This window comes from Cuculus canorus, chromosome 1, assembly GCF_017976375.1.
Source record: "Cuculus canorus isolate bCucCan1 chromosome 1, bCucCan1.pri, whole genome shotgun sequence".
Taxonomy (NCBI): domain Eukaryota; kingdom Metazoa; phylum Chordata; class Aves; order Cuculiformes; family Cuculidae; genus Cuculus; species Cuculus canorus.
Window position 1 is genome coordinate 21,296,898 of NC_071401.1, and position 11,109 is coordinate 21,308,006.

Consider the following 11,109-nt stretch of genomic DNA (forward strand, 5'->3'; position numbering starts at 1 on the left):
TAAATTAAAGCTAAATTAAAGCCTTGGAGAATGGGCTCAGTCACTAAGAAAGGGAATGGGGAGTTATTTATTGTGACATTGCTTTTTGCAGTACGAGACCTATGAGCCTTAAGATAGTAGAAAGCAAGTGAAAAAAAAGTAATTCTCACAAAAGACAAACTGTGTAATGCTGCAATGGGCAGCTGCAGAGATCAACACCACAGATGGACTTGAGAAGCAATAGGAAGTGCACAAAGAATAAGTCAACAAAGCTCTTGAACACAGGTATGACTGTTAGAACATGAAAGCCCACGTCATGGACAGGGTAAAACAGTATCTGTGTGCATGTGTAGAAGTGAAGGAATGTCACAGAACACGGGTAACAGACATCCATAAGAAACTGAACCACTGAAATTTAATTGGTCCCATCAACACAACTGGCTAGGAAAGCTGAGGAACAAACAACATGGCCTTCTAGTGCAGAGTAAATACTTGATAATTCACATACAGCAGGACAGGAACATAACACAGGTGAACACACATTTCCTGTCCAATAGCCTTTGATTTCTATGGAAAGCTCTCACTGTACTTTTGGAAATTCGCCCTCAGGAGCTCACTAACAAGTACCTTGTCTTATGAGATTCTGTACAAAATTTTGCTTATGGTTACACAGCAAAACCCCATTTGAATGAAAGAAGACACATGTGATCTCCCTCTACCTCTAACTAGATAGTTAAAAACGCATTACAAAGGAAAAAAAATCTCCTCTGCAGTGAGGACTGAAGTTAAAACTGACCTTGGAAGAACCAACCAGCAAGGCAAGGGTGAGCTATAGGCAGGTTTCTACAAATGTGGTACTTCAGTTAGGCAGCTTTCAAATATAAGGGGGCAAGGAAGTAGCAGAAGGCACCCATGTATTTAGACGCTGTGAGCATCAAGAGCTAATAGAAGAAACAAAAAAAATAGTGTAAAAAAGAAAAGCTAGTTCTGATAATCACATTTAAATCTCCTCTCTTTCTAATATGGCTAAGGAGGCACTCATGAAAGGTGTCAACAGTGTTTGCAATAATTGGCAGTCACATTCTAAGAGATCTTAATCATATCCTTAAACTTACCTAAGGGAACTTCTTAGAACTATTTTTAGAAATAAAAAGCACTTCTGTGGAACTTCTAACCCAAGTTTTCCACTTGCAAAACTGAAGTAGACATCCAAGAGCTTAAAATAGGATTTTATAGCTTCCCTTCGAGGATGCAATGAGCAGATGTTTTAACTGAAACACCCAGCACAGAAGCGCATTTATAAAGGCCATTGGTAGGCAGCGAAAATCAGTAGGACTTCTTTGTTTAAAGTATTCTTTCTACCGTTCAGAATATATACACATAAGCATATGCCCTTCTTTAAGGAATGAGATGCACATTGCTCAGATGAGCTTTCTAACATTCGGCTTATTTCCAGAAGTCCTGAGAGCGCTTTATCTTGCACGACACCAAGCTGAGTGGTGTAGTTGCCACACTGGAAGGATGGGATGTCATCTAGAGGGACCTGGACAGACTGGAGAAGTGGGCCTCTGAGAACCTCATGAGGTTCAACAAGGCCAAGTGTAAGGCCCTGCATCTGGGTCAGGGCAATCCTCATTTTCTGTACACAATAGGGGATGACGTGCTTGAGAGCAGCCCTGTAGAGAAGGATTTGGGGGTGCTGGTCGATGAGAAGCTTGACATGAGCCAGCAATATGCGCTCACAGCCCAGAAGGCTGCATCAAAAGAAGTGTGGCTAGCAGGGCGAGGAAGGGGACTCTGCCCCTCTATTCCTCTCTTGTGAGACCTCATCTGGAATACTGTGTCCAGTTCTGGAATCCTCAATGCAAGAAGGAAATGGAGCTGTTGGAACAGGTCCAGAGGAGGGCTACAAAGATGATCAAAGGGCTGGAGCACCTCCCTTACAAGGACAGGCTGAGAGAGTTGGGCCTGTTCAGCCTGGAAAAGGCTCAGAGGAGATCTTATAGCGACCTTCCAGTACCTGAAGGGGACTACAAGAAAGCTGGAGAGGAGTTATTAGTAAGGGCTTGTGAGGATAGGACAAGAGGGAACAGGTATAAGCTGGAGAGGGGCAGATTTAGACTGGACATTAGGAAGAATTTCTTCACTATGACAGTGGTGAGACACTGGCACAGGTTGCCCCAGGAGGTGGTGGCTGCCCCATCCCTGGAGGTATCCAAGGCCAGGTTGGATGGGGCCTTGGGCAGTCTGATCTAGTGGGAGGTGTCCCTGCCCGTGGCAGGGGGGTTGGAACTAGATGATCTTTAAGGTCCCTTCCAACCCAAACTATATTAAGATACTATGATTTATCTCCCACAACAGCTAACATACATTGTGGAAACACAAGTACACAGCTGGGGGAAAGTAGGGAAAGAATCAAGTGAAAACAGAGACCGAACATCATGAATGATAAGCCTTCTTACCAGTCTACAGGTTATAGCTCAACAGTAACTCACACACAGCCTGTATTATTTTATTCGCAACTTTATTTCTTTATAAGTTATTGGTATAAAGTTTAATATCTAACCATACAGTAATCTGGGGATTTTAAGGGAAGCTTATTTTGTCCTTTTTAGTGTCTGTAACCACTTGGTCCTCAGACGTGTTTTAAGAGGACTAATATCCTATGTGTACCTTGAACTTCTGTACAAAAACACTTCAAGCCTTTGTTTTGTTTTTCTGAGTAGGGTGCACAAATCATGCATTTCGTAGACAACAATGGTCAAGGAAATATTTCTCTCTTTAAACTAAAGCAGTTAAACCCCCATGAATATCAACTGAGTAATTTGGAAGAGCGAAAACGCTTCCTTGGTGCTCATTTATTCTCTGAGCAAATGCCATGTTCATTAAGACACGCTCTCTTGGAGTTATAATTGATTCAACTGCTGTCTGCGTTGAAAAGACGGAGATTGTCAAAGACAGCATTTAACTATGTACAATTCATAATGTCACTAACCCATCCACTTTTGAATATGAACTCATCAGCGTTAAGCATTGTGTAAAACCACATGCAAAAATTGCCATAAAATTTTTTAAATAGAACCAAATTGGCAAGTTTTTGAAAAGGATATTTCAATGTTAAAAAAAATATACTGTCTATTAAAATGAGCACTTCAAGTAACTTAAATATCTTTAGCAAATATGTCCAGCAAGAAATTATCTGTAAAAGAAATTGTTCTTAGAACAAAAAGCTAATGAATGGCTATTTAGACACCAATTTTTCCAACACAGTGGTGGATCTGTGTGAAACAATTTGTAATCTAAATAGAGTCTACACTGTTAAAAAAACATACATTAAGCAGGACTGATTAACTACTGCATTTATGTATTTACAAAAGTGCTTAGCATAACAAAATTACCTAAAAAAATATAAACTTTACTGATATCATTTGGTTCTATGTGTACTCCTAGATCTGCACTTGGAGAAAAATAGTATTTACATTGCTAGATTTAGACAAGTTTTCTATTATTTTTAAAGAATTTTAATAAAACTCCCCACACAAATGGACCCCTATGCAAGTCAAGTCATTCCAACTGGCTCATCATAAACAGAGCAAATCCTCGAGTACCGAGCAGTACAAACAACCCTAGCCATTGTCAGTGGCATTAGACCCCAATACAGGCTGCCGACAAATTGGGCAAGTGGAGTTTTCAGAAAGCCATCGATCAATACAATGAATATGAAACTCATGCATACAAGGTAACTGCCTTAGCTTATTCCCTGTTACGTATTCATTAATGCAAACACTACACGTTTTACTTATTTCATTTTCAGTGTGAATATCCCCATAGTTCCGGGTAGAAAGATTGTCAATCTGCTCTTTGGTTAAACCTCTTAAACGATCGTCATCATCATCTTCATTCAGCAAGAAGAAGTGGGCAAGTCGAAGTATAGGCAGTGTTCCATTTTCCACTAGGTTGTTCGCATCTTGAGATTGCCTGTTATCTTGGTTTTCATTATTGCGAATCTGTCCATTTGTTTCCCTGCTGCCTTCTACTGAATGCCCATTTCTAGGTGAAATCCCACTTGGATCACTGCTATTGTTTGCTGAACTCAAGTTATTCTGCTCTGACTGTACATCTGGTAAGTGATGACCATCTCTTTGCGCTTCTGAGTTTGATTCAGTTTCCATTAAAGAACTCAGTTCTCCAAAGCCTGTCATGATTTGTCTAAGGATTGAGCGTAGAGCCACTGATGAAGGTTCACCAAGCCCAGTTTCTGAAATCCGACGGAGAGGTATCCGTATGGTGCTAACGTAGGTTCGAATACCCGCACGTTCTGATCGTGATATCGTACGCCGAAATCCCCCACTGTCACTTTCAAAGGTAACTGTGTTTTCTGCCATTCCGACTCTAGAACGAGTTCTACTGGCAATACTGTCCCGATCTCTGTTTTCTCCAGGACGAATTCTTCTCACCTGAAGATCTAATGTAATCGTTGGATGCCTTCTAACAGAAGCTACTGGCCTACTAGATTCCTCTTCTTCCAAAGTTACTCCCAAGGATGGGTCTACACTGGAAAGCTGAGGACCCTGAGTGTTACCTCTTGCTTGTTCTTCAGCAGGCTGTGGAGAAGGCTGAGCTGTTTGTCTTCTGCTCCTGTTGACTTGCTGGGCATTTCTATCCTGCCTCTGCCCACGTTCCTCAAAATGAGCAGTGTCACCTTGCCTTTGCAGCGGAGAGCGGCTTCGACTACTTAAAGTAGACCTCAAGCGTAGAATTTCTAGTCTTTGGTTTGTATTCATCCGAATGTTAGTTCTAGCTCTACCTCTTGTGACTCCTGTAGAAGTACCCCTTTCTGGCATTTCTCTCTGCTCACCAGTAGCTGCAGAATTATTACGTGCAGTAGTTATTCGGGAAGGACCCGTCACCTCCCTTGTTCTACTCCTGAGTCTCCCTGAGACTGGATGAGAAGCTGCTTCAGAGCTTTGTGCCACAGAACTTCTTACCGACCTTGTCCTTGCAGTGCTTGAAGCCTCACTGTTTGCCTCTCTCGCGGTCCTGCTCCTTGTTCGTGGGGCTAATGGACTAACAGGTCTTTGATGCCTTCTTTCTGAATGCATTCTGCTACTATCTATACCCACATTCTCCTCACCAGCAGTTTCAAAACTATTATGCTCATGATTTATGTTGATTTCAAGACTAAACCGAAACTCCCCACTATTTGGATTTGTTCGACTCACAGCTCTCCAGGTTTGGTTCCCACTCTGTCCACTGCGAGTGGCATTTCCTGTGCGACGAAACGTATTCAGCCATTCCAGCAAAGAGTCACCATTGGAGTTTTCTCCAAGAACATCAGAATCTGAGAGAAACAAAGAATTGCAAACATTCATACAACTGTACACTCAGCATGCTACTAGGCACTCCAAATCCTCTGTGCTTGCGGGGCTTTGACTTGAGAAATGTCACCGTAGCAGGACAGCTACATTGCTGTGCCAACGTAATTTTGCTGAAAATACGCTTTATGTAAAAACATCAGTGAAACTCATCAGTTCAACCTAGAATTTTTGCCTCACCAGCATATACGCAGATAAATTAATATGCCCACGTAGACTCTTCTGAGAAAGGGTACAGATTTAGGCAATCCGAAGTGAGTTGTATTTGTCCAATATCTATCCCTTGCTGAAGCTATCAATTTGAGAGTATCCTAGTCAGCTACTTCTGACAAAGCAAGAAAAAGTGTAACAGAGTTGGTCGTCTTTTGGAAACCATTTTAAGAATTATTTTTTATAAGCAGTGGAATAAATGAGCATGGTTTCAGCAGATTTTTCTCATTTTGTGCAAATATACTCTTTTTCTACTACAACATCCACAGCTCCATTCCCAAATCTCCTTCAGCTACAAGCTCAGTAACAGACAAGCGTTGTAGTTAGTGTTAACTACGTGCATGAAAGAAAGCCAACTGTCATGACTATAGTGAAGGTTTTCCCTTGAAGGGATCTGATGAAGCTCTCCCTACTCCATCTCCCTACTTTTGTGAAACCCGATGCCTTTGTTTCTATCCCAGAGTTGCCTATTTCTCTCCTAAACCTGACTACAACAGATTAAATGATTAAGCCACTACTGCTGGAGAAGAGAGACAATGCACATCATACAAGCCTCAATCCATTAAAAGAAACAGAAATGAAACAACAAAAGAACATACAGTGGAGAGATTAACCTTTTCCAAACTAACTTCTTTCCTGCTTCAGCTTATCTAATACATGCTAAAATCTTTTAAGAATTAGAATGAAAATAATTTTTATGCAATTACGTTTAGTAACAAAGGGCAACCAGGCAAAGAGAAAAAAGTAATTTCTGGTTGACATACATCAGTTTTTGTGAAGTATTTCAAGTTTGGGTTTTTTATTAGGAAATATTTTTTACTTTGAAAACATCCCAGAGAGGCACAATAGAAAAACAAGACTTGAAATGGCTGGTACTGAAATCCACCAGCATTTCTCTTAATTATCTCTACAGAACAATATTTATGCATCACATACTCTGCATCTGTCTGTATACGAATGAAGAATGTTTACCTCCAACAGTTCTACCTTCACCTTCTCTGTTATCCAGATCACCCTGCGATGCCAGACGCTCCTTAGCTCCCTCCAAGCGCTGATGCAACTCTTCTGCTGTAATCTCCCCTGAAATAATTCACATCTTGATAATGCTGCTAGGTAAGACATTAGTAATGTCTTGACTAAGCCACGTAGAAATAACAGTATTTCCTATCTTGAAGGATAATCTTCAGAAAAAAGGAAACATTAATAAAACTGAAAAAAACCCAGCGCTAGTGTGAGATCGTAATGCAGGGACACAGTGGAAACAGGTCACATAGAGGGAGGAAAAAAACCCCCCACTGAGTGTGTGTCAAGAGCATGCCAACTTTCAGCAAAAACTCAAGAGCTACTTCCAGCAACGACTCAGAGGCCCCCAAAATTGCCACATACCAGCAGATACACTTCAGTGTACCAGGTGTTAATTATTTGGGTTTGGATATTACCTGTATAAGGAGATGGTGCATTTGAAGAAGTTATATTTTTAGTCCAGCTGTACTATCCACTTCAATTGTTAATTTTTACTGAGTATCTTTAATTTTGAAGTGGAATTGAGGGGTTTGTTGGGTTTTTTTTTCCTCCCCCTTTCTGCAAAATTGCAGGCCTCAGGCTACTCGAGTCACACAACCACCGGTGGTCCCTGACTGCGGTAATGTGTTTCACCTTGTATCTTCTCTACTGAAGGTATTCACATCTTACCTGGAGTGCCGAGCAGGTTGCGGTCTCTCATTAACCTATAGTCTTCTTCATTGAGTTCATTAATGAACTGGTAATAGGCCTCCTCCCTGCTGAGGCGCTCCAGCTGCCGTTGTCTCTCGTCTTCACGACTGTGCTCTTGTGAAGACGTCTGCTCATTGCCACTCCCTGCACAGTGCCGAGAGCGATCCATGCTAGTGCCAGGCTGCCCTAAACAAAACCAGCAGATTAGACTATACAGTAATTACACTAGGACTTTACCTAATTCACAGTAAAAAGTTCCAAAATTTTCAATGAAATTTTCTTATTTATAGCTAAGATTACTAAGATGAACCAAGCCCCATGTTACTTGCCAAGTCAACAGTGTAGTGCATTATTCAAGTATTTTGCTGTTAGCTTGCTCAAAAATAGCTAAATCCCCTTTGCTCACTGAAAGGACACACCCACTACTACAGAAATGTTAAAATAAAATGACAATGACAATTATTATTTTTTTTAGCTAAATAAGGATATTCTGCAAAGTTAGAGGAATAAATAAGATCCTTCTCCATTCTCTCAAGTAAAATACAACAACAGCATAGAATATTTTAAAAGATAAAATGTCACTGAAAACATTGTTCTGTAATTATTGGACTGCAATTACCCAGAGCAGACTTCTGACAGCTACATCTACTGCTCTAGAGAAGACTATCTTCCACTTGAAACCTTTACGGATAAGCAGGTAAGACTACTTTACTATCTCAGTCAGTACTACCCCTCACAGAGTACAAAATCTACGAGTACATTTTTGAGAGAACCAACTCTTTTGATATTCTTACATTACTGGTATATTTTCCTTGTGATCTCTAACCCAAGGATTAGCTAACAAAAGGATACTCATCTCCAGGAAACTGGTGTAAAAGAGAAAGGGCTATACCTTACCCATAGTTCTGCAGTATTTCTCAAACATTTAACCAGTGGGGCCACACTTGGAAGGCATGAATAACCTTCCAGTACCAGAAAGAGGCATCACCTCCGTTGATTTCTGTGCCATTACCAGCTCTCCCTCTGGTTAGGACTCAATCCTGGGACAATCAGCTCTCAGACCACTCCCCAGCTTCTCTATTTCCTAAAGAGGACCTGTTCTTCAACGTTCAGTTTGAAAGAAGAGAAAGCAAAGTGCCATCCTTTCAATGAGGCCTCCCGATCAGCAAGAGCCACCTGTGATACCCGCTGAGGCAGACACCTGACACAACAGACCACTTCTCTGGAGGAAACCACCAGGCCCAACACACCATCATTCTGCTTACGTGTGAAAAGCAAGTTATGGGGTAAACACTATTTTTTTTGGTCACTTCACCTAAGTCACTTCAAGTATTAATCACAGGGAAAGCACAGAACAGCATTCTCAGCACATTCTTAATCAGTAATTAGTTTTTGCAGAAAGGTGATGAGACAACACACAGACAAACCCAACCATTAGACAAACATTCAATAAAGAGTAAATCTTTATCAATGCTGTCAACAGGCACAAATAATCAGTAAATGTATTTGCCTACAGCAGAAGCTGGCATACATTTAATATACCTTTCTTATGTTCTTTGTGGGATCCATTCTGATGCATCCTTGGTCTCCTCATTTTCCACCCCATATGCTACTTCTTCCCTCCACACATGTAACTGCACTTTTAAAGAGCCTTTCTCAACTTTCTCATTCATGTGCCTCCCATGTCAAATACTGCGTTTCAATGTATTTAATATTTCCCTCCCAGCTCTTTAACTCAAGTAACTGTAAAGAAATCAAACCTGAATATTCCCCCTTCGAGGCATTTTCTATGCCCATAATACCTGCGGGAGTTGTAAATTTACTGTGGTGCTCTGGGCTCAGTCTCCTAAATTGTAGGTAATCATCAACTTCCATTTCCCACAAGAACCAGATTCCAATCAGGCACTTCTCATATCACATTTCGAAACACAAATTTCTTAGCCAGATCTTTGTCTTACTTCCCTGGTTTGATCAAAACAAACACAATTCCTCCCCTTTTGACACACAGTTTGCACTATTATCACCTTGATGACACCCATCGCTTGATTATCATGAAAATACCCAATGCATACTCAAGGAATATTGAGATGTCTTTGTCACAGTTGACTTAAAACTTAAGACAAAGCCGGGAGTGGAAATAAGACAGATTAAATTAATTTAGATTCACATAAGTTTGCTATTTAGATGAAAGCTTTAAAATAATTACCATACCACTACTTGCCCAACAATGACCACAATAAGTTAACTTAATTTCCAGATATATCACCTCATTGCTGCACAGAAAAAATTACATAAATTCTTAAGATAAAAAGTCCACTGCATGTAGTTCCCTTTGATCTAAATTTAAACTGTTCTTCAAAAGAGAGGTTCTTTACTTTTCATTTCTCATCCCCAGAAAATCTGGAAATCTCGTCTTCAGATTTTGTGGGTGGCAGAGAATTTTTTTCTATTCTGTTGACAACTGTATGGCAGGATGATTAGTCACACTCTTTAAAATGACTCACTTAGAAACAGTAAGAAGTGTGAAGTGCTCCGTTGTCCCATTTGTTTAACATAACTGCATGGATGACAACTGCTATCCATATTTATCAAACAGCACCAAAACTAAGTACTTTGGCACTGAAAATGTTTCAGAGTTGTGACAGTTGAAGAGTATTAACTGCATCAAAACGAAATACTTTGGCACATAAAATAAGTGCTGAAAAGCTGAAGGGTATAAACTATTAAGATGTAAAAAACTGAATCTGAAACCCAGTTATTACTCAAGATTACCCTATCTTTGCAAAGAAACAGGTGCCACATGCCAACAGTTTACCTACATTTGCTAGAATTTTCAACCTTAAACTAAATCCTTTGGTTCTTAATTCATAGTTACTACAGCCCAAGACGTACGTTTGCTTTCATCTGAGCGATACATAGACCTTGTGCTTTTAGGTTTTGGCCTCTTCCCATTAATTCCTACCCCCAATTCGATTAGGTATGCGTTTTCTGACAGACTACCCCCAGACGGCAAGCAAGGCGACTACGGAGTCTCGACGAGGAAGCCTCCCTAAGCGACAGGGCTGTTTAGCATCTCTGTCACACTGCAGCCTCCGGGCGAGATGATCTCACCGAATTTGAAGAGAGAAAAAAAAAGCCAAGCCTCAAACCCAGAAACCCCCAGAGCCCCGGGAGGGAGGAGAGGGGGAAGGGAAGGCAGACAAAGGAGGAATCAGAAGGTAACGAGGACACGGCCCGCGGGGCACCCGAAGCGATCCGAGCGCTGGGCCCCGGCCGCCCTCCAGCCCCAGCCGAGGCCTACGGCTCCCGGCCCCGCGCCCTTCCCCGGGACACGGAGAACGGGGGGAGGGGGAACCGGCCCCGCGCCCTTCCCCGGGGCACAGAATGCTGGGGGGGGGCAGCGACCGGCCCCGCGCCCTTCCCCGGAGCACAGAGAGCGGGCGGGGGGCCCGCGACCAGCCCTGCGCCCTTTCCCGGGTCACGGAGAGCAGGGCGGGGGGGCACAGAGGCCGCGGGCTGAGCCGGGCCGGGGACACAGCGACCGACACGGAGCCCGCTCAACCGCCGGCCTCGCTGGCGACCGCGGGCCAACGGCAGCCGAGCGGACTCCTCCCACCGGGCCCCGCCGCCCCGGGGCAGCACGCCGAACGCCCGTCTCCGCACGCACCCCCCGCTCCCTCCCTGTGGCTGCCGTAACGAAACCAACCCCTGAGCGTGCGGGCGCCGCGCTCCAGCCCCGATTGCGGCCCGGGCGGCTGCGGCGGCCGCGAGCAGAGAGGTTCCGGGCGCGGCGAGCACCGCCCCTCCCGCGCATGCGCGCTGCGTCCGCCCC

General features: G+C 42.9%; 1 protein-coding gene across 2 annotated transcripts; it reads right to left on the reverse strand.

Moving 5' to 3' along the window:
* Positions 1-2,499: 2,499 nt before the first annotated feature.
* On the reverse strand, positions 2,500-11,109 carry RNF6 (ring finger protein 6). 2 transcript variants are annotated; one of them, XM_054055820.1, is made up of 4 exons: positions 10,984-11,109; positions 7,257-7,463; positions 6,537-6,644; positions 2,500-5,320 (listed from the first exon to the last, which is right to left on the reverse strand). In XM_054055820.1, exons 2-4 carry the CDS (start codon positions 7,444-7,446, stop codon positions 3,606-3,608), a joined length of 2,013 nt encoding a protein of 670 aa, XP_053911795.1. In that variant the 5' UTR covers positions 7,447-7,463; positions 10,984-11,109; the 3' UTR covers positions 2,500-3,605. The 2 variants fall into 2 exon arrangements, with proteins under 2 accessions (XP_053911795.1, XP_053911789.1); XM_054055814.1 differs by lacking the exon at positions 10,984-11,109 and adding an exon at positions 8,820-10,150.

Excerpts from the sequence above, each read along its gene's own strand:
- RNF6 (XM_054055814.1), bottom strand. The coding sequence starts at position 8,883 with ATGGGGTGGAAAATGAGGAGACCAAGGATGCATCAGAATGGATCCCAC. Across the intron at positions 7,464-8,819 it reads CCACAAAGAACATAAGAAAG|GGCAGCCTGGCACTAGCATG; the intron begins GTATATTAAATG and ends GGTTTTGTTTAG. Across the intron at positions 6,645-7,256 it reads CAACCTGCTCGGCACTCCAG|GGGAGATTACAGCAGAAGAG; the intron begins GTAAGATGTGAA and ends GAATTATTTCAG.